This window comes from Schistocerca americana, chromosome 2, assembly GCF_021461395.2.
Source record: "Schistocerca americana isolate TAMUIC-IGC-003095 chromosome 2, iqSchAmer2.1, whole genome shotgun sequence".
NCBI classification, from domain to species: domain Eukaryota; kingdom Metazoa; phylum Arthropoda; class Insecta; order Orthoptera; family Acrididae; genus Schistocerca; species Schistocerca americana.
In genome coordinates, this window is record NC_060120.1 from 1,019,225,353 (window position 1) to 1,019,249,035 (window position 23,683).

At 40.0% G+C, this 23,683-nt stretch overlaps 2 protein-coding genes across 4 annotated transcripts in view; both read right to left on the minus strand.

Moving 5' to 3' along the window:
* Positions 1-2,804: 2,804 nt before the first annotated feature.
* LOC124594637 (inositol-pentakisphosphate 2-kinase-like) lies at positions 2,805-5,439 on the minus strand. Its single transcript, XM_047133004.1, has 2 exons — positions 5,421-5,439; positions 2,805-4,198 (listed from the first exon to the last, which is right to left on the minus strand). The coding sequence occupies exons 1-2, from the start codon at positions 5,437-5,439 to the stop codon at positions 2,805-2,807; spliced, it is 1,413 nt and encodes a 470-aa protein (XP_046988960.1).
* LOC124596382 (cell division cycle protein 23 homolog) overlaps positions 4,061-23,683 on the minus strand; it is a 101,924-nt gene continuing 82,301 nt past the window's right edge. For all 3 annotated transcript variants that reach the window (XM_047135500.1, XM_047135501.1, XM_047135502.1), the window contains 5 exons: positions 21,937-22,183; positions 21,095-21,290; positions 20,718-20,789; positions 20,500-20,616; positions 4,061-4,198 (listed from right to left, as the gene is read on the minus strand). In XM_047135500.1, the coding sequence (XP_046991456.1) occupies positions 20,521-20,616; positions 20,718-20,789; positions 21,095-21,290; positions 21,937-22,183 (611 nt within the window). In that variant the 3' untranslated portion in view covers positions 4,061-4,198; positions 20,500-20,520. The remainder of the gene's footprint in view (positions 4,199-20,499; positions 20,617-20,717; positions 20,790-21,094; positions 21,291-21,936; positions 22,184-23,683) is intronic.

The window sequence follows — 23,683 nt, forward strand, 5'->3', positions numbered from 1 at the left end:
TTCTCTATGCTGATCAGCAGTTTGTTACCTGTGCCAAAATGTTGTCTTCATAGAAAGCGGTTCATGCGAGCAGATATGAACATCAGAGGGAACCAAGTCCAAGCTGTGTGGTGGGTGATCAAACACTTCTCAATGAAAAACACTGCAGGGACAATGAGGAAAAACACTGCAGGGGCATTCTCATAGCCCTTGCAGTGTGTGGACGAGAATTGTCGTGAAGAAGGAAATGCACGACAGGTACGTTATGTGGGATCACATGAAATCAGATGAAACCTTGCAACAAGTGTGAATAATTGGCAGGAGACACTACTGTTCTAAGCATCTTTAAATGCTCACAACTGAAAAGAGTGGCACGACGAGATCAACGTGTACTAGGGACACTGCCCAACATCTGTGGAAAGCTTCACCTGATTTTGTCATCTCCATTTTACGACCTAGTGGATCTTACTTTCCGAATAGCTCTCATACCTTTCCCTTAGCATGGAGTCTTTCCTTCTCTGACTTGCCTTGTGTGAATCCCTGTGGTTTGTCAGTTCTGCGTATGGACTTGTGATCTGTGTTGTATTTGTTGTTAGTAGTCGATATGGTCAACCTATGAATGGGAATTCCTGACATGAACATTCTCTGCAGGCGGTAAGCCCAATCACACAAGCAAGAGACTCTAAAGTATCCTGTGTTAAATATAGTTTGTAATTTTTCAAGAACTCCTATCCATTTTCAGGACAGTTTTCATGTTACTTTATTCTTTAAATTAACCTGTAAAATTTGAAAATTGATAATTAAAAGTACAAGCACTTTTACTAAAATGGTTTTTGGGAGAGGGTCACAACACCCATGAGACCAACTTCAGGTGTGGGACCAGCATCCAATTTGGTGGAGGGACGAATTCCTTACGGGAGCACTGAGGCATATGGCAAATTGTACAGATATAAAATATGATATATTCCTCTTATGTCGCACTGTGGACATTCTATTATAGGGGATGACTAATAGTTAGATTCAACTGTCGCGTGTCTACCTGTGGATTTAACTGTGTGTTAGTATTTTCCTGGTTTTCCTTCGGTTTGTTTAAAACCTAAATGAGGTGGACATGCTTATCCAGCCACTAATGCCCATATGAGCGAAGAAAACGAAGACGATGGAAAACTGTCACATAGCAAGTTATGTTATCAACACATCAGTAGCCCCTTAGTAAGGGACACTCCCCAAAACTGTGCCTGTCTATGAGAAATAGGCTGCTTTTAGGATGTAAATAGTCTTAGTTCACATCATATTTAAAATGCGCTAATCTGAAATAACATATTTGTAACAAGCATTCAATTCACCACCCTCAGAATTTTGTAGATGCAGTTAAGCCACACAAAATCAATTTAATAGTCAATATTTTGGAATACTAGTGAAGTATAGCATTCTCGCTACACTCTGAATGAATTTATCCTTTGCTGGCTTACTACTTCTTTTCCATAACTGCTAAAGACTTAACATGATGATAAAGAATGTTATGTAATCACTGTTTCTACTGATGCACACAGACACTTGTGGAATGGATTGCTTTTGGCTATGGCATGTTCTGTAACTGAGTTATCCATGACCTTACAGTAAGTGGTACCTCAGAACTGGAGGTACATATTTTCTGAGTACTAGACAAAACAAAGATTTTGAAAGCAGAAACAGTTCACAATATATTCTAACAAAATCTCAGCCAGATTTTTCACATTTTCTATTTAGAATACAATACACATACAGCTACTAAACAAGTAAAAAGTTACACATTTATTTATTGGTTTAAATTAAATACATTTTTTGCAAGAAAGGATACATATCACCATGAAGATCATGGTACACTGACACGTTTAGATGTCTACGCCAAACACCAAACTTTTGCGTATACACAAACCACACTTTTTTCCAGGACAGAGAAGTGATTATATGTGCAACAACAAGCACTCATGTCCCAAATTATCAATGAATCATTTATCTGATAAATTTATTTATAAAACAGTTGATGAGGATGCCATTTATTTTACACTAAAGTAGTGTGTGTATATCTCGTTTAACGAAACAGTTTTCACTCATAATCAAAACATATGTAAGCTTAACTTTTAAAATGAATGTTTGTAATTGTCTCCCAGTGCACACAAAATGAAATCGGTGGGCATCAATTACCATAAAATTCACGGTCACAAGAAACTGACAGTGTTCGAAAGATTTGTCTAGCACAGAAGACACTCATGTGGCTGAAATGCACCCACTGCACATGGGTTGTACTTAATTAGTTAACTTATCTAATACACATGTCAAGTTTATTAACTTTTTAATTGTATACTTAGTTCCTTTTTCTTGTTTTTTCATTATTATATCTGCAAAAGTGGAGGTCAAAAACTAATTATAATCATAAATGTTGTTGAACAGTTTACGTCCCATTAAAAAAAACGGTCTTATCAGGTCTGGTAACTATTTTATTACAAAAATATAATTATGAACACAAAATAAAAGATAAAAAACAATTATGTATTTGTTGACCATAACTTTCTAATAAAATCAATTGTCACAATTACACAGTTAACTGAGTAATTTATGAAAGATAATTGCTTCTTTACATTACATACAAAAACAATGATGTGTTTACAAACAATTGACAAAATCAGAGCAATTATAAATACATTTATATGCACAAGTAGCACTTAAGTTTGTAAGAGAGCAGAATCGTCGAATGTTCACTGTAGACAGTCTGCATGAATAATTGATGACTATACATATTTTTCATTCACACCAGACAGTGTAATCTCTTAAAAGGATAAGGATTACACTGACACTCCAAAACTGCCACACTGTAATATTTCAAGACACGCTGTCAGAACTTCACAGTCCCGTTTCCTGTGTTTCTCTACACAAGATGCAGGCTTTGGGTCCAAATCAGACACACCGACATTAAAAATATACTTCTGTAAATCAAGATCACTTATCACATGCTTTGTAGGAAGCAAAGGTACACCATTCAAATTTCCCTCAAACCGCTGAAATGCAAGCATAATTGAACAATCTTTGGCAGTAGTCGCTAGTAGGTAACGCTGGAGTGGTGTTCGACCACAAATATTTCCCCCTACTAATTCTTGCAGGTAGTCGTACTCTCCATGGTGCTTGTTGGTGATATAGTCCCAGTAGACACAGTCTGCCCCAATCTGTTCCAGTTGTTGAACATTAAGGACACGAGCCAGGATGCTATTTTCTGGTAAAGGCACTGCAGACCAATCACAAGATTTTGGTGGCAGCAGTGAAGTGACAGCTGCCATCAGTGCTGATGGTACACGTTCTCCTTTGTTCTGGAGTGGTTCTAGTTCACCAAGTAAGGGATTAGCCATAGGTCGTTTTGATACTTCAAGGCTGCATGTTAATACGTCCCAAACAAGTGCGCACATTTTTTTCACTAACCATTTGACAGAATTCTTCCCATCTCTATCACCAACCCATTCTCTCAAGACCAGCTCGAGGCGGTCTGTACCTTCATCTCCATCACCATACACCAATACACCATCACGGAAGATCTTCAGATTGTTCTGTGGGGAAGCCAGAAGTGATTCAAGAGCATGATGTGCTCGGCCTGCATCCCCAGAAAACAGATCCAGTGGGCAATAGTGGCTGAGTTTCTGAATAGCGCCCTTTCGGAGTTTCAGGAACTGGTTAAGGCAAAAAGTGCAACGTGGAAGGTGGCGATCTGCTTCTGGTACCCACCCTTGTTTCGGTTTTACCTCAAGGCAGAAAGTGGGAGTACAATGAGGCATTGAAACAGGGGATAAAGTTGGAGGAAGCAGTGCATAATCGGGAAACAACATTCCATACGTCAGACAAGGATGGCTGTATATGCCTTTGTGATTACGGTGTGAGGGTCGGTGAGAATGTAATGCCCCCTCAAGTTGTTCAACTTCTCTTTGATCCAACACAACTACTGCTGGTGGCTGAATATAGGCTTCACCCAGCAAAGGTACCATCACCATTCGACAAAACAATGCTTCTCTTGAAGCAATATCAATATGCACATCTGTGGTTGAATCTGTATGGTTGACATAATGATCAGAATCGTGCTTGCGTAATCTCAACACACATCGTTGCTGAGGCAGTGACAGCACTAGATTGGCATTGCCTTCGCCCCGATACTGCCATTCAGTATCTCTCAATGTAAGAACTTTCTCATTAATATCTGTGAAAAAGAAAATTCAAATAAATTATTTTTCTATTCAGATTTGTCATACTTCTAAACAAGATTACACTCTTAATAAAAAAATCAGTAAATTATACACCAAACAGATTAATTACTCTTAAAAATTTTCAAAGTTAGTTATATTAACTGAAAAACTAACTCACTACATGACAATGTAAATGCCATTTATTTACTCAAGATAGCAAAGAGTGAAAATATTGAACTTTAGTACAGTTCAGATGTTTCTTATCAAATAAATGACAATTAAATCCTATGAACATAAACTGATTCACATTTTAGCATTATTTGAATAAACAGCAACAGTAAAAACACTTTGCTGAAAATTATTATGTCCACAGACAATTACTTATTTCCATTAACATCCTAAGGTAGATAAAGACCACTCATGACAATGCAAAAAGTTCACAACGTATTATCAGAATACTGACCAGTATTATCTCCAAAAAAACAAAATGTTTGTTGCTGCTGATAGTAAAAGCAATGACACAATCCTGTCTTTTGAAACTATTAATTCTTTCCTTGGAGAGGGGAGAGGGACAAATGGGAAAGGCTAAACAAGAAGCCTAGGTGAGAGGGAGCCACCTGTAGTGAGTACAAAGTTAGAGCTGAGCAGTGTATATGTAACAACCAGATCTGTAAGCAGCAGTAGTATACACAAACAGAAATAAAGAAAAATTGTATAACAGATACTGTAAAATTAATTCAATATTCAGAATATGGGAAAACCCATCCATACAATTATCATCATAATAATTCACATTAACATAATTTGACATGTTGTGTGTAAAAATTGGATTAGAATGAACGTATTGGGAGTAATCAAAGATGGAGGGTAGATCTGCAATTTTTTCTGACACCTCACCTTCATCTTTGTATATTTTCAGCCTCGCTACAGATGGGTTCCTCTCATTTGAATGACCTGCCCTTACTTTTAAATTTTCCCAACCTATCATTCTCTCCTCCTCAAGGAAAGAACTAACAGTAGCAAAAGCTAGGACTGTGTTGTCACTTTTACTTTTATACGTGTATCAACAGTACTAAGCATTTCAGCACCTGAAAGTAAGTAACAGCAAGCAATTTCCCCTATATGTGGTTCATGACTGGAGCAGTCTAGAAGTAGTCAAAGTGGTTCTATGAACCCTCTGCCCAACACACTAATGTGGTCTGCGAAGTAATCACATACTTCAGCATAATTTCTAACCTGTAAGCTGTTTCTTCATGTTTGGGAAGAAGAATCATGGGGCCCAAGTTGGGCGAATAGAGGGGAGTGTAGTGGCAGTACATATGGTTTTGCAACTAAAATTCGAAACTAATGTGCTAGCATGTTGTGATGTGCAAGGTTGTTGACAATATTGAAGTTAGTTCTAAAAATAAAGATCACACACTCTCCAAATCCAAACCAGTCCAGTATCTCACTGTATTATTATCTGTGATCATTATTACTTTTTCTAATAAGTCTATGAGGACACCCTGCATACCTCAACAAATTGATTACCTAAACTTTTCTGGCTCAGTTTTACTTTTCTTATAGTAGATTCAGCAGAAGCAGGATATTGGGGTCATCATCAAATGTCTATCAGTGCAGTTGTTCTGGACTTTCTTTTGTACTCCCCATGTCTGAAACAAACCTTCATGTGACTATTTGTGCTATACTTCGTTGACTTTCAACATCCTTTTTTTTGTGTCCTATCTGGTACAGTCCACACACACACACACACACACACTTGAGCATTATTATACGGTTGCACAAGTGGTTTGAAGGCAATCTTCTTACCAGACTGACTGCATTTTACCAATACAGTTCTAATGAAATTAAGCCTCCCATTGCCTTTATCAAAAACTGAGCCTATGTGATGATTCGATTTTGCATCCCCACAAATTTCTACAAGATAACTTATGCCAGTTGTGACACACTGACATTTTTGTCATAGGGTACGCCCGTTTGTCCACAATAATTTGATGATTGGCGCTGTGGCTGTCGGGAACGGCTGTGCCCCCACATAATATCTGACAAAGGGAAAGGAGCAGTGAGGGGAAGGCAGCGTCGGCTGCTTGCAACATGCTGGCAACACTACCCATGTTTTGCGCTTAACATGAAATCATAGGCGGTATTCGTAAAAGCCTTGCCCACTAAAGTGACACTTTTGTCAGATCGGAAATCACCTAATTTGTTTACAAATTCATGCTCTAGAGTTTTACCTGTAACTTACGTATTATTTATACGTCAAAAACAGTGAAAAATGAATGTAGATGAGTATACGACTTAACACTATCAATCAAAAGTAAAAAACTGATTTTTGAAATCTGTTTGTACATCGCATTTATTAAATGCAGACAGCAGCAATGTTTAAAAAGTTTTATTAACTGTGCATGAAAGAACTGTCAAAATGATGTTCACTACAGATCACTGCCATTTGTGTTTGTTCCAAGACCACCACCACCACTTCAGGGCGTGGTATAGATAACTTCATTGATAGCGATTTCCATTATTCCATCTCATGTCCAGTACTCGTGCTCCAGCTGCTGCACATTCCTGCAGTAATCTTGCCAGCCCTTTGCATTAATTGAAAGGAAAGCAGCATTAAGAAGATACTGCAGTCCTTCATTTGACATGTCACCATTGACATTGTTTTCCCTTAAATTGTGTTTTATTTTGAACTATGTCAATTCTATCGGATTTAGATCACAGTCATAGGGCAGTAAACACACTACTTTGTTGCCTCTGCCCTCAGCAGTTCTAGTCATGATGTACACTTTCATGGCTGGTTTGTTTCCTTTATTGTAGCTAACAGTTCTGTCTCCCTCATTGAGGTGTTGCAGTTTATTTGCCCATTTTGAAACCACTCTAACATCGTAATCCTGAAACCACATTTATTAGGCATTCTGTTGAACTTCCTGCTGTGGTATGGCACATTACCCATACAGTCACAGAATCGGCTGGAATATTACGAATGACCATATCTGCAACTCTGATTTGCAAGTTAGTGTAAAGAGTTTCTTGCATGAAACTTCCTGACAAATTAAAACTGTGTGTTCAAGTCTCAGCCCAGCTCACAGTTTTAATTTGTTAGAAAGTTTGAAAGCAGTGTACACTCTTTTTGTAGAAGTTCTTCTTCGACTTACAGAAGTTGTGTGTATTCAGTACCAGTGTGAAAGTATCATTGTTGAAAAGGAGAGTGGCACAAAGACAGATGGGGTGAAACAAATGTACCATTGCAACCTCTAAACACACAATTGGCACCATCAGTCAAGGAACAGCAGAATGAGTTTATCAACCAATTTGTTCCACCACAAGGCAAAGTAGAATGGCAATACAGATGACTTAACATTTTAGCTGATTTTTTTAATGTTACCGTAAACATAAATGAATTATATTTTTAATAAAAGTAGTAAATAATTCTTCCAAAAATCAAAGAGAAATTAAGAGGCAGTCTCTTGGCGGGATACTGTGTCACATTTTTGTTTCCTGTTATTGAATACTTAATTACACAATAGACGAGATGTTTGAAATTTGCATATGACATCCCCAAAGTTTTTAATCTAAGTGGAGTCCTCCAATTTTAATTAATTGAATAGTGTTTTTTGGTAATATCAATATGCACTTCTCTAATATTTTTTTCTATTTTTTATTTTATTTTTATGTTTCATCACGATTTTTATTCATTGATAATAAAGGAACAACAGTGGTGACTGCTCTGGTTTTTAAGAATAACTGCACTTCTGTGCAGCAAGTTCCTCAAATGAATTTGCTCCAGTGACCTGAAGAAGTAAACTTGAGCAAGTTTTTGTTCTACTGCAAATCTCAGCATGTGCTTACGGAACTTATTTATTGGTGGATCCAAGCCTTTTGTAATACTTCGCATCTAGGGGCAGCTTGACCCTGGCAACACTTTGAGACAAATGAATATTTTGCAAGTAGTACAGATTTACTCAACTTCTGGCAGCACTAGTGAAATTGTAAATTTATCAGGGCTGTTCAACAAAGATGGAGACTGATTTTTTTCCTGTATCTTCCAAGATAATTTCTTTTACTGTACCATGAATATTTGAAAAGAGTGGGTGGGTTTTTATGTATAATGTCCATAGGTGGCATCATCATCATAGCGGCAGGTTGGTAGTAATGCTCCATTTTGTAGACACTCTTTCCACTTGGAATACCAAACAATGAAGATGACGCGATAAGAGCAGTATGGCACAACAAAATTCTGTATTTTTTTACACCATAAAGCCACTGAAATTTACAAAAAGCTGCAGAAAGCATATGGCAAAGATGCACTACCTTGTGCAACAGTGATAGGTGGCTCAGGGACTTCAAACAATGCCAACTTCTGTATGTTAAGGAGGGTGGGCCTGGTGTTTTGGCTTCTGCTGAGAATGAAGTCAACATCAACAAAGCTGCTGTGGTAGTTCACAAGGATTGGCAGGTAACATTATCTAACTTCAGTGAAGTGTTGAGGTTTCCATGTGACAGTGTCTTTATGATTAAGCATGATCATCTCCATGTGACACATGTCTGTGCCTATTGGGTACCACGTCTGTTAACTGCCAAACAAATGGCTGAGTGAATGGAGACAAGTTGTGAGGTGCTGTGTCCCTTTGCTCATGGAGGGGTTATGTTTGTGGAATCTATTATAAATGGTGAAGAGTCATGGCTGCATCATTATGATCCTGAAGGAAAACGAGTCGGCAAACTGTGGAAATTGCCAGGTTATTCAACACTAAAAAAAGGCAAAATACATTCCATTTGCAGGAAAACTCATGGTGATCCCATTTTTTGACTGCCATGGAAAGATTTACTAGCATGCAGTTCCCCTTCACACTACTGCTACAGCAGCACACTACACATCAGCATTGGCTAAACTGAGGAAGCAAACTCTAAGGAAATGACCAGACCTTTCTCGGACTGGGTTATGACTTCATCAGGACAATACAAATCAAGTTGTACAGTTTCTGGCTCACATAAACATTAACTGAGTACCGTATCTGCCTTATAGCCCCGATCTCTCATCTTGTCCTTTTTTTTATTCCCATAAGTAAAGGCAAAGCACGGGGCATTAGATTTGAGAACTCTTAAGCAGTTCTCAAGAAAAGTGAGGTAATTCTCAAGGACCTAACAAAAAATGGCCTGCACCATGTGTTTGAGGACTGGCAGAGACATCATAAAAAGTGTATCGAGTAGGAGAAGAGTACTTTGAAAAAGATAATGTGAACACTGAAATGGAGGCGTCAACATTTATGGAAAAAGAATCAGTATTTGTTGATCAGCCCTCATATGTTTTTCGTTTTATGGTGAGCACAAATTTTACATTACTGAAGATTTAAACACATGGCCAATCTTCGCACCACATTAAAAACTTATCAGGAACTGACAGCTTTTTCAGATTGCACAGTGTTATAACTGCAACATTAGCAAAAAGTCTAGGGTTCCTATTAATATTGTCTGTCATTTCATTAATACCAATTTTGTCTGTCAACTCGTCAATATGCAGCATGAATAGCAAGGAAGCCAAAAAAGCACACCTTGGGTACACATTAGGTTGCTTCTACATCTACGGATGACAATCCATCCAAGGGGACAGTCTAGTCACAAATTTGGTATGAACTGACTACACTGATCCACAACTGTCAGGATGTTGTGTGAGAAAAGTGTAAATCACAATATTATGAAAAGGAAAGTTGCTACTCGCCATATAGTGGAGATGCCGAGTCGCAGATAGGCAACACAAAAAGACTGAAAGACTGTCAAAAATAAATGACACACACACACATACACACACACACACACACACGTGTTGTTTCAGATGCCTGAGACTGCAGAGAGAGAGAGAGAGAGAGAGATCTATTTTTGATGAAGGCTTTACTGGCTGAAAGTTCTATTTGTGTCAGTCTTTTTGTTCTGCCTATCTGCAACTCAGCATCTCTACTATATGGTGAGTAGCAACTCTCTTTTTCATAATACTGTTACATTCCATCCTGGATTTTCCACTGTTTGAAAAGTGCAAGTCAGCTTTTACATGACATTAAATTTTATCAATTTCAGCTGCCTCCGAATACCACTAGCACCAATGTCTGCACCAATCAACTTATTTGTGTGTGTGTGTGTGTGTGTGTGTGTGTGTGTGGGGGGGGGGGGGGGGGGGTAGTTCAGCATATGTTGATAATATTTATAAACCAACAAGAGATGGAAGACAAGACAGCTAAAAACAGGGATGTGGAGAAAGGTCAGTAAAATATGCCATAGAGAACGGAGGTCCAGAGCTAAAAATTAAATGTCGTTCGCCCCATTGCTACAACAGATACAAAGTAAAACGTGGCCAACATCCCGAGTGTTGTTCGCTAAAACGTCTGATGAATCACACAGCAAACACAAACGGGAATGCAAGCAGTTAAAGAAAAGGGCATTCTGTCAGGGAATGTGCAATGGGCACAGCTCAACAAATTGAGATGGCTAAAGAGACAGTGCCCAATACGCAAGCTAGTTAAAATGATCTCCTCGTGACAAGAAGGCCAAGAGGAGGTCGTTCAAGCTGCTGGGAGAGGCTTAATAGCCCGGAGCTTGTTCCCATGAAGGGAGGACCAGTGGTGATGCCAAAGTGACACCAACTGCTGACAAATGGCAACACAGATATCATCAGAGGTAATATAAGAACTAGCAGGCTGAGGTATGAGGATTGCAGCATTGGCAGCAGCAACAGCGGCCTTATTTCCTGTCAGACTGATGTGACCAGGAACACACACAAAAATGACACTGACTCCATCAAGAGTGAGCAAGTGACAGCTTTTCTGGATCTGTTGCACTACAGGATGGACAACGTGTGGCACACAGAGGCTTTGAAGGGCACAGAGTCGGAGCAAATGATGCAATTGAAAAGCCTGTGTCGCCAGATGTACTGTGTGGCTTGATACAGGGCAAAGAGCTCTGCTGTAAATACTGACCAGTGCTCCGGAAGCCGGTACGAAAAAACATCGGTGCCAATGGTGAAAGTACACCCGGCACCATAGTCAGTCCGAGAGCCATCAGTGTGCACAAAGGTACTATTGTGAAATTCCATGGGAAGGTCATGAAACTTAAGGCGATTGAGCGAAGCTGGAGTAGTTTCCCTAGGGAATGAAAGTGAACACAGGCTGCCGAATGAAGCCCAGATGGTGAAGGTTCACACCCACTGTGAAAGTTGCAGGTAGTGTGAAGTTAAGCTGCTGGAGCAATAGCCAAAAGCTAATAAAAGGAGGTAGCAGAGAAAAGGGAAGCACAATTACTGGTGATCAAAGGAGTCATTGAAGAAGGAGGCATACAATGGGTGGCCACGTGTGGCAGACAAACAGCACGCCTATCTGCTGAGGAGAAAAACACGGCGGTAGGATAGCGGTAGTTCAGCAGTTTCTGCATACACTCTCAACCGGGCTATGTAAAATGCGCCAGTGACCAAACAGATGCCACGATGGTGGATCATATTGAGATGGCGTATGAGGGACAGATGTGCAGATGCATAAATGAAGCACCCATAGTCTAGTTTTGAATAGACACAAGGGGCCGGTACAGACGGAGGAGGGTGGTCCGATCTCCCTCCCAAGGAGTACCATTGAAGAGACAGGACATTGAGGGATCACATACAGAAGGTTGCCACGCAAGACATGTGGGAGGACAAAGAGTTGTTTCCTATCGAGCATGAGCCCCAGGAATTTCATACTTTCAACGAGTGAAAGAGCAACAGGCCCAAGATGTAGATATGGTGGGAGAAACTAAATGTGCCACCAGAAATTCATATAAACGGTTTTGTCAGTGAAAAATGAAATCCTTTGTCGATGTTCCATGAGTGAAGATGATTGAGACATTGCTGAAGGCGCCGCTCAATGAGACAGGTCCGTGGAGAACTGCAACAGATGGCAAAATCATCAACAAAAAGGGAGCTGGAGATGCCCAGCAGAAGCATGTTGTATGGTTAACAGCAATAGCAAAGAGGATGACCCTCAGAACGGAACCCTGAGACACACCATTTTCCTGGATAAATATGTCCGACAAGGCAGAACACACATTCGCCTTGAGGACTCTGTCTTTTAAAAATTCCTCAAGAAATTGGGGCAGGCAGCCATGGAAACCCACTTGTAGAGAGTACAGAGGATACCAGTCCTCCAAATTGATAAACACAGCCACAGTCGGGGATTCCTGCAGAAAACCATTCATGAAATGGGTGGACAAAGTGACAAGGTGGTCAACTGCAGAACGGCATGCTCGAAATCCACACTGTGCAGTGGTTGGTAAATTGTGAGAATCGAGCCACCATAGCAGCTGGGCACGAAACATACGTTCCATCACCTTGCAAACACAGCTGGTGAGAGAAATGGGCAGTAGTTAGAAGGATGGTGTTTGTCCCTACTGGGCTTAGGTATGGGTATGGGTATGACAGTGACTTCACGCCAGCGTCTGAGAAATGTGCCCTCTGCCCAGATGCGGTTGTACTATTAAGCAGAAAATGCTTGCCCGCAAGAGAAAGGTGCTGCAACATCTGAATGTGAGCAGCATCTGGCCCTGGGGCAGAGGATCGGGATGAAGTAAGAGCAAGATCTAGCTCCCTCATAGTAAAGCCGGCACTGTAACACTCACGATTCTGAGAAGAGAAAGGTACCGCCCCCGACCTGCCTCTGCTCGTTTCTGATGGAGGAAGGCAGGGAGATAGTGGGTGGAGCTCAAAATCTCTGCCAAATGGTGGCCCAAGATGTTGAAGATATCAATAGGTTCCCCAACGACACTGTCTGCTACTGTCAGGCCGGAAATTGGCGAATGGATCTTGGTCCCAGAGATCTGTTGGAGGTTGGTCCACATGGCAGAGGAAAGGGTGGAGCTGTTAAAAGAACTAGTGAATGAAATCCAGCTAGCTTGTTTGCTATCCTGAAGAACACGATGACACTTTGCACGCATCTGTTTATAGTGAATGCAGTTAGCCATTGTAGAACGGCAGTTAAAAACACGAAGGGCACATCTCTGTGCACTAATTACATCGCGTTACACCTCAGTCCACCATGGGACCGGGACATGGTATTGTAAAGAGGAGGTGTGAGGAATGGAATGTTCTGCATTGGTAAACACAACATTTGTAAGATATTCCACCTGGTCATCACAACTGGGGAAATGTTTGTCAAAGGTTGCCAGAGAGGAGTAAAGCCTCCTGTTGGCCTGAGTAAGGTGCCATTTGGATGTGCACATAGGTGGGGTGCGAGTCAGCAAATGGACAGCACATGGGAAATGGTCGCTTGAGTGCGCATCAGAGAGAATGGACCACTCAAGACGATGGGCAAGCTTGGCAGTGCAGAAGGATAAGTCCAAATGGGAATAGGTGTGTGTTGAGTGTGAAAGGAACGTGAGTGCTCCTGTGTCAAGGCACAGGAGGTGATGTTGGTTGAGAAGGTCAGCCTAGAGGGCATCTCTCTGACAGGTTCTGGGAGAACCCCATAGGGCATGGTGCGCATTAAAGTCAAACAGAAAAAAGGGGTGAGGCAGCTGGCCAATAAGCTGGAGTAAGTCTGCTCTGGTGGCATTGAATGACAGAGGGATGTAAACGGTACAAAGAGAAAAGGTCAAGTGAGGAAGAAAAAGGTAAACTGCAACAATTTGAAGACTTTTGGGTAGTCAGGGTGATCGGTTGACTATGAATGTCATCCCTTATGAGCAGCAAGACTCCCCCCATGAGATGGAATGCCGACCTCAGGGAAAGGTCAATACGGACCAGGAAGAAATGCGGGAACTCAAAACAGTCACGAGGATGCAATTTCGATTGCAGACAACAAGTGGACACTGCAATTCTAGGAGCAGCCATAAAGCCTCTTTGTTGGATCAAAGGCCACGAACGTTCCATTGGAGGAGAGTCATGACAAGGAAAATATAAAGGAGTGCCACATTGGTGGCTGCCAAGTGCAGCATTCAAAGACTTGCTGCTACAGGGAACAGAGGCAAGAAGATCCTGTTGTATGAGGTTTGCCGGAGCATTGGCATTATTCTGCTGTGGGCCTGCAGAGTCCAGCGTACCAAAATGGTTGGTGGTGCGCACCGGCGACATGAAGGTTAGCCAGGCTAGAGTAATATGTGGCAACAACATCGAAGAGGATCTTTGAGTCGACTAAGGAGAAGACCGTTTGCCTTTGATTTCTTGGAGACTTTCTGGTTAGCAGAGGAAGATTCGGACGCTGGGTGGCTGGAGGGACGTAGGAAGTCTTCACGAGGGTATTCCTTCTGTCCTTCCTGGCCTGCCGGTTGTGTAGCTGGTGACTTCACCCCATGAGGTATAAGTTTGGTGGTGTATTGCACAGCTGGAGGAGGAGACGGGGACACTACCGTAATGATGTGAGATTTCACAACCTCAGGGCTAAATCTGGGGTCACATGTCTGCGTGGCCATGTACTGTACGTGCCAGATGATAGAACGCAGGGTTCCCGACTAGCCTACAACTTACAAGCAACCGGGTAAGACACTTTTTCCTTCACCAGGATCTCCTAGAGGGCGCACTCATTGAATACACAAGACAATCGCAGGAGGATGTGGCATTGTCGCCATTGCAGTTGATGTAGCAGGGAAGAGGAGTTGGAAAATCACCCTTTTGAGTATCCCTGCCACAGGTTTCACATTTGGCTGGGTGTCAACAGGACTCTACTGTAGTTGTAATGACGAAGCTGATAGCAGTGCATCGGGTTTGGAATATATGGTCTGACTGTGATAACTTCATAAGCTGCTTTGATCTTTGACAGAAGAACCATTCTATCAGAAGTGAGAAAGAGAGCGCGTGTGGGCACTAAGGAGCCATCTACTTTTTTCATCATTCAATGGACGGCAATGACACCCTGACCAGAGAGGTATGTTTGGATTTCTGCCTCGGTCAGACCATCGAGCAGCCTAGTGTAAATAACACCATGGGAATAATTCAGTGTTCTATGGACCTCGACACCAACAGGATAGCCATGGATGAGCATAGCTGCAAGCAATTGTTGTGCTTGACAATCAGTAGTAGTCTCCAAAAGCAAAGTACCATTGTGTAAATGAAAGCAGGTTTCACAGGGCCAGCAATGGCATCAACACCTTTCTGAATAATAGAGAGATTGACCATTGCGAAGGACTGACCGTCTTCAGTACAGGAAACCATGAGGAACCTCGGTGCATTTGGGAGAGTCTTTGAATTTATAGCCTCATTCCGTTTAAGTTTCGCAGACATTGAATGAGAAGATTGGCTCACTGCAAGAAAATTCCCCTCGACTGCCAGTGCCTGATGGCGCACTCTTCCTAACTGGGGGGCCGTTTCAGAAGGGGGCACACCTGCCTTAGGTGATTGTTCACACCTCCTGAACACTTGACAGAAGGATCAATCAGGAATTTGGAAAGGTATCAGCACAGGCAATCACCCCTCCCTGGGCTTGGTCTGTACCAGGGGAGTATGTGAAAACCCTACCAGTCAACCTGGGGCTGAGAACCAAGTCATCTGTTACTCTTCAGATGCCTGAGCTGACATTCAGGAGCACACAGGGAGGGCAAGTGCGCTTGCAAACATGTGCTCTTAAAACATGAACTTATGTATCCTCCTTCCCATTACAAGGAATAGTTAAACCACAAGGGCTCAAGATTGTGCCACAGTTTCAGTTTTGTTACAAGTTGAACTAAATCCAGCAATCTCGTTACTATTATCTCTTCATTTATCTTCATTAATACTGAGTGCCTTGCCCATAATATTACACTGTCTCCAGTTTTGGAAAGAAAGCCATTCCCGTAATACTTTGGGCACAACATCTTAGAGAGGAGTGCCATGCCTGTACTATCACGAGCATGCCAGTCTTCACCAAGATGATGTGCCCATAATATTAGGCCTACAGGAATGGCATTCTTTCCAATGTTGAAGACAATGTAATATTACAGGGATGGTACTCAAAGTGTGAACTCTGAATATAAACTGAGACAGTATGAAAAGTATGGAAAGTGAGAATCTGAGAAGGAAATTGGAAAACGTCGGGAGTATTCACGTGGAAATGCATCATTTGCAATTGCATTCAATAAAATATCCTAATCCTTATAAGACAAATGGCCATAAATGCTTCCCTTCACTCCATCTTTTTTTTTGTTACTAGCAACATTATCTGACTTAAAGAATAACAATCTCTTAGAGGGACATGCTCGTGAAAATGACCAAAAATTTGAAAAAAATTTCTTGGTCTATAGAACAGGGCATTTCATGCCAATTTCAAAAATGTATAGTTTATGGGCATTATCATCTTCCGTTTGTACAAAATTGAGGTTGAACAGACTGTCAGTTTGAAGTGCGTCAGAATACGTGATGCATTATTTTGTTCTTCCGTTTTTTCCATCGTTAGTTACGGATCGTTAACACAGATGTATTCTAGAAGGCACTGACTCCCAGAACCAAAGTACAGGCATGTCTAGAAGGCTATGGTTCGAATGTAAACAAAGATCTGAGAATATATGATTTCAGAATTTCATAATATGCGTGTGGTTTTGTATTTACTGTGTACTGTTCTCTCTCTCTCTCTCTCTCTCTCTCTCTCTCTCTCTCTGTGTGTGTGTGTGTGTGTGTGTGTGTGTGTGTGTGTGTGTGTGTGTGTGTGTGTGTGTGTTTGTTTCCTGTGCTAAAAATGCCGAGAGTAAATAAATTTAGCCCCAAACGAAAGTTTTGTGGCAACCAGTTCCAAACACAACCGAATAACACAAATCAGTTGCTTCAAAAGTCGCCCATGGAAACTGTGTCTACAGGCAGTTCTTCACTTTCTGAATGTAATAAGAACAAGCCTCGAAGTATTGTGAGCAACAATATTGACAGAAATGTTATTCTGAACCTAAATATGCTGTCAAGACTTGAAAAGCACTGTGAAATGTAAGTACTGCAATTGTGAAGATAGTACTGACGTTTCTGAGAACATTTCGGCAAGAAAGGGTCTTTCAAGTCAGTTAGTGAATGCCTGCAACTCGTGTAAGATGCACAATGATACTATGACATCAGCAGTAACTGATAGTCGACATTACAGTGTAAATATTCAGCTTGCTTATGCAATGCAATGCAATGTATTGGAAGGGGAAGGAGAGCTGCCCAGGCTTTTTGTGTGGTGATGGATTTGCCTCCACTTCTACTGAGGTTTGACAGATACAATAAATTAATACAAAATGCTTTATGTGGTGTAAGTGAACATTCAATGAAAAGAGCAGCAAAAGAAACAGTAGCATTGTCTGAGAATACAGACAATGTAGCAGCGTTTGATGGATCTTGGCAAAAGAGAGGTCATTCTTTTTTAGAAGATCACAGGTCAGTCGTGGTGTGAGGTATGTAGGCTACCTTGGGGACGGAGACTATAAAGGACACACTACTGTTGTTAATGACAGACCATATGGGGACACTCTGATAGAAAAGCTTGAATGTGTTGGGCATATACAAAAAAGAATGTTAGCTCAGCTGAGAAAATTGTGTAGACTTCAGTGGAAAAAAAATTGACCCACAGAAAACACATAGGTGGTCCAGGTAATCTTACAAAAAGTGAAATTGGTTCTTTGACTCAATATTATCGACTAGCAATAAGGAGAAACATAGGAGATTTGAAGAACATGAGACGAGCTGTTTGGGCAACATGGTTTCACAGAGTGTCAACAGATGAGACCCCACAGCATGGTTTGTGTCCAAATGAGGAAAATTCCTGATACAAGTACTGGTTGAGCAATGCTACAGGCATACAATATACCCAAAAGCATTCCTTACAACTTGCTGTAATGGACACAATTAGGCCTATATATAGGGATCTGGCAAATAAAAATCTACGTAGGAAATTTATGCATGTTCTCTCTCAGAATGCAAATGAAAGCTTCAACAGCTGTATATGGGAGAGAATACCCAAAACTGTATTTGATGGGCTGACAAAGCTGAAGATTGGTGTAATGGATGCAATAACAACATTCAATGAAGGTGCAATTTCAAGGATCGATGTTATGAAGAAACTGAACATCCAGACACGAAGGAATATGGCTGCAGCTCTAACTGATATTGATAAGCGGCAGGTAACTGAATCAGAGACAGCTGCAGAAGCTGATACCAAGGAGTCAAGGATAAAGAAAAGAATGAAGAGAAAAAGTATGGAGGGTAAGGAAACAGGACGACAACTGGAATATGTGCTGGAATGTTCGAAACGGGCACAGTAGTAAGTTAATAAATCTGTAAATTTTTGCGATTTACCGATAACTTTAATTTTCATCATTCAGGTACATTTTTCTCCTAAACAACTGAAGTTAAACTCATAAAAATTGGTACAGATATTTAGAATGACCTCTGTTACCTCACTTGCCTACTATTTCCTGAAAAATTTATGACATGATGATAACGTCGGTGATATTTGAGCTACATTTTTAAATATTTTTGCTGTAGTAAAATAAATTGTGTTTTTTTTACAGATCAGCATCATGGAGGGAAACTGGAGGCATAAAACACTTATGTGAATGTTGTCTGAACTCTGACTCTTTTTCCACACTGTACAGTCAGTGGTTCCAAAGAAAATGGTGCTGCACTGAAACAGTGTTCAACTCTTTATAAATATTGTTGTCAGTACCAAAATATAATAAATATCTCAATGATTTTTTTGGAAATGCTTTGATTAATGACCCTAATTGTGTGTACAAATTTTGAGCTATCTCTCATTTATAGATCAGTTGCACTATGAGGGTGAAGATAATGCTAAAAATGCAGCCATTCAGGGGCGTGTCTACTTAATTCTTCCGCTTCTCCCTGCATACTTCATGTCGAAAGAATTCACGAGTGAACTGCCGGATGCCACTGTCAGGTGGGCACAATGCAGAGGGGTCCCGAAAAATGCAGTTAACTCTGATAGTATTTTCAGAATGAAATGACATATCGTTGCAGTTCTGTGTGGTAGCTTAGTCCACTGTTTTCTCAACACACCTTGGTGGACATTTTTCAGCAGATGACAGTGCAGCAATGAATGAAGTAAGATTGTCATTTGAGAGATGCAAGGCAGTACTGAAGTGGTAATGGAAGTACTAAAGTATGATGGAGGTACAATGATAATGGCACAATGTGTTCGGAACTCAGCCACCAACACATCCAACAATTTATTGTATTTGAGATAAATTTGAAGCTGACAATACTGTTTGGGATGTGCATACGGAAAGGTCTGGCTGACCAGAAACATCACCATGTCCAGCTTCCAGTACTGCTGTATTGCAAGATTTTACTATGTCGCCTCAAAAATCTGTCATGCAGGGTGCACGTGAAAATGGGGTAAGCTGATCAACTGTACAACATCTGATCAAGTGTACAACAAATTCTGAAGACTGCAAAGTGTAAAGTGTACATTCCAAGATCACTGCACACTGTGAATGAGGACAACCCAGATTGAAGTATAGAGTACTGTGAGTAGTTTGAAGGCATGCTTCACAAGAATGAACAGTTTCCAGGGATGGTTATCTGGTCTGATGAGACACAATTCAAACTAAATGGTATTGTAAACTACCACAACTGCATGTATTGGGCTCCTAAAAATCCTCACATCCATGTGGGCAAACATATGAACCCACCGGGTATTAATGTGTGGTGTGGTCTGCCACTGTGCATTTTGATTGGTTCATTCTTCTTTGAAGAACCATAACTGGTGGCTTATCTTCATATGCCGTGAACATTGCTTTTACCTGCCATCCAAGAGGTGTTTGGAAATGAAAGATTTTACCTACAATAAGATGGCATTCTGCCTCACTACCAAAGAGATGTCACAGCCTACTTGGATGAAAATCTACATAGACAACAGATAGGTCGAAGAGGAACTGTCGAGTACCCACCACAGTTCCCAGACCTTACACCTCTTGATTTCTACCTATGAGGAACCTTGAAAAATGAACGAAGCTACAAGAAACAATCGAGTCATTCTTTGCGGCTATCACAATGGTAATTCTGACAGCTGTAGTTTGGTAAACAGCTCAACATTATTATCATGGTTTGGATGCTAATGGGTGTCAAAGTGAACACACAAAATATCCTAACACCCTAACCCCCCCCCACCTATCACTCGTCTGTAGATCAAAGGTTATCTGTCCACATTTCTGCATGTTTCCACTCCAGGATTTTGATGATCATAATGTTTCAGTCTCTAAATTAGATAATTTTTCACTGGCCACTTTGTCCCTGTGTTTTTTATTTCTTTTCCTATGTTTTTCTTTCCCATAATTAGAAAAAAGCTAGTGCCTTGATGACTACTGCTTTAATGTCTTAGATGACTCATATGAAAATTAATTTACTTACCAAGTCTATCCATCATGAATACTAATTGAAACTAAGGTTCATGGGCGATGGTTGTAGAGAACTTCCATCACTGAGTCTTGGTCTTGGCCTGCTTCCACTTAGTGAACTTTCCTCCATCTACATTAATTCAGTATTTTGTTAGAAAAAAACTACATACAAATAGTACTATTCAGTTTCAATTAAAACAGAATAAGTAATATTACAAAATCAGAACATACACTTATATCAGATTCTTCCTGGTTTCTTTTCTGTGCTATTGTCCTTAACAAAGCCTTCCCTTCCTCTTTTGTCTGAAAATAAAAAGGAAATTACTGGACAACCATATGAAAATAAATCAATCTCCACAAATAACAACAACAAAATCAAACGATGAAATTATATCCAGTACAGAATATGATCAAAAAAGTATTCCAAGAGAAAACACTCGTTACCAAAAAAAATGCTTCCTACTAAATGTATCAAAATTTATTTCTTAGTTTATAAATTATATGTAATTGATAAATGAATGGCCAAACAAAGCTCTCTACAAGTAATATAGTGCTATTGTTTGCACTGGCAACTAATAGACAAAATATGAACATTTCTGTCAGCTTACTTCTTCATAGTCCAAACACTTCTGCGCAAATCGATAGGCATCATCCAATTTATTATGCTTTATATGAAAGTTTGCTAAATATTTGTATGCCTGAAACAATTCACTCTTGTCAGCAATTTGGCGATTATCAGTCTCTTTTACAAACTGTGTGTAAGCATTTGCAGCATGTTCACTTTCATTGAGCTTTTCAAATAACCTGAAACATACAACAGTAGTACCACCATTGTTAATAACAGAAGTATATTAACTTTCACGCTTTCAAAGCAGTAAACTGATCTGAACAAATATTTCTACACTGGTGATTTTTTGGGCTTTCTGGCCATTATTCAGAAGTTAACAATTTCAATTTTACCGCAATATTTCTATGACTGCCCAGTCGCCTTCATCAACTGCTGTGAGGGAGGACCTTCACAAATGTTAACAATATGAAATACTGCAGAAAGAGCATGAGAATATGAGAGAATAGAAAGGGCATAGTTGCTGCAGGAATAGCACAGCAGTATGTTGTCAACAATACCTTATAGGCTGGTTAGAATTCATATAGTGAGGCCGGGGACATCACTCACAGTGCCTGATGATGAAGACAATAGCAGTTAGTGAAGTATTATGCAAAAAATGAAATCATTAGCCTGTCAGGACATCTATAAATGTGACCATTTCTACACATGTTACTTAAGAGCTGGGTTTTTCCCTCGAGATGTGTTCATATTTCTTTTTTCACTTTTCAGATGGCAAGTAAACAGTCTGGAATGACGAATATCACAAATCACTAAAAAGTAATCGTGATAATGCTGAAATCCTCTAATTACTACATAATATTCTCTTAAAATATGTGTCATTACTTGGCCACTCTCAGAAGAGCTGTTCCTTCACTGTCTCCAACACTATGTGCTCTATAGTAGCATTTCACAGCGTCCTTGTGTTTCTCCAGTTTTTCATAAGTTTCTCCGAGTGCAGTCATCATACGGCTGTCATTTGGCCTGAGTTGTTGTGCCCGTTTGTAATAATAAATGCAGTAATATGCCATCTTCAGGATTTCGTATGTTTGACCAAGACCGTACCATGCTCGGTAATCTCTTCTGTTAACTTCTAAGAGCATAGAAAACAACAAAAGTGTATATAAAAAAAAGCAATAACTTGCAAATGCTAAGGTTTAAACATACACACCATCATTTAACTCACAATTTTTTCAGCTCTCAAAACATTTAATACAAAAAATATATGAATATTCCTTTTTCAGTCTACTGCACAATTAAATGACATGCTTGGAAAAACATATAAACAACCAGAAAAAAAACTCTTGACTTTTGAAACTTAAGCTTGTTCTTCAGGAGAATAAAATGGCAAAAGGAAGGAATAAAACAGACACACATTATAAAAGTGATTTAAGATGCAGCAATGTACAATATTTTTGAGTAATATTCAACCTGTCTGATGCAAGAACGATGTGCCAACATTATAAAATTGAGAATTAATTTACCTACTTACAACCCGCCAATAATTTAGTAATGTATAAAAACTGTGTGTCTGTATTGAGTTGTTTGCTAGTGGATGATTATAGGAACAATTTTTCAAAGAAAGTGTAAGCCTAATATTGTCAGTTGTTCAGAAAACTAAGTTCATTTCATATCATATTTTAATTTTTAGGAAAACTTTATGAAAGTACACATTATCTAAGGTGTTCCCATAACTTCCACAGTATCAAATTTACTTTCTGAGGTAGCAAAACATTTTTACTCAATTAATCTAGTTACTTGAGGTGGAAACTTCACGAAACAACCAAACCCAAACACATACTTGCTTCACTAGAATTATGAATATCATAGCTCTGACATACAACATTTTCTTAATTTTTTAATATTATCATTCTACAGTACGTTCATGCTTTTTGTTACAAATGTCTTTCATCCAGCATCCCATTACCTATCTCCAACATACCAAGTAGTTGCAGTAAGACCTCATCATCATATTTCCCGTACCTTAAGTCTTGTTTTTTTTTGGTGTTTTGTTTGTGCTATCTCTTTTCTACTTACAATCTTTTCCAATAGAAAAATAAAATTACTATCTTATGACGGGGGGGAGGGGGTGCAAGGATGTTTTGGGACAGGTATGGGAGAGGTTACCACAACCAGCTCTTCTGGACAATGCTTGTGGGAACTATCTTCAGCTCATCCTACATTTCTGCAGCCTTACTCTACTCCTCATCCTCTACCACAACCAATGGATAACAAGAGTTTTCTCCTCTTGTTTCTCGTTTAAATCCCAGTTTGTAGCACACATATGAAGTGGCAAGTAGCCTACAACTTTTCCCTTGGGGAAGAAATTCTGATTATGCACATTTAGCAAGATCAGTAACTTTTGGGTTGTAAAATGGTGTCAGATGTTGTTCCCAGCTATGCAAACATGACAAGGCTTGAGTTGAGCATACCTGCTCTAAATTCTGACCCTTGCTTTCTCACAATGTGATTTTACGGTTTCTCAAAATTTAACTTTGATGAAGACACCCTTAGGTGTCGAAACCTATTCCAACTGTACCAAACAGTTATTTGCAACATGACGGCTGTATAATTGCTATGTTTGAAAACTGTG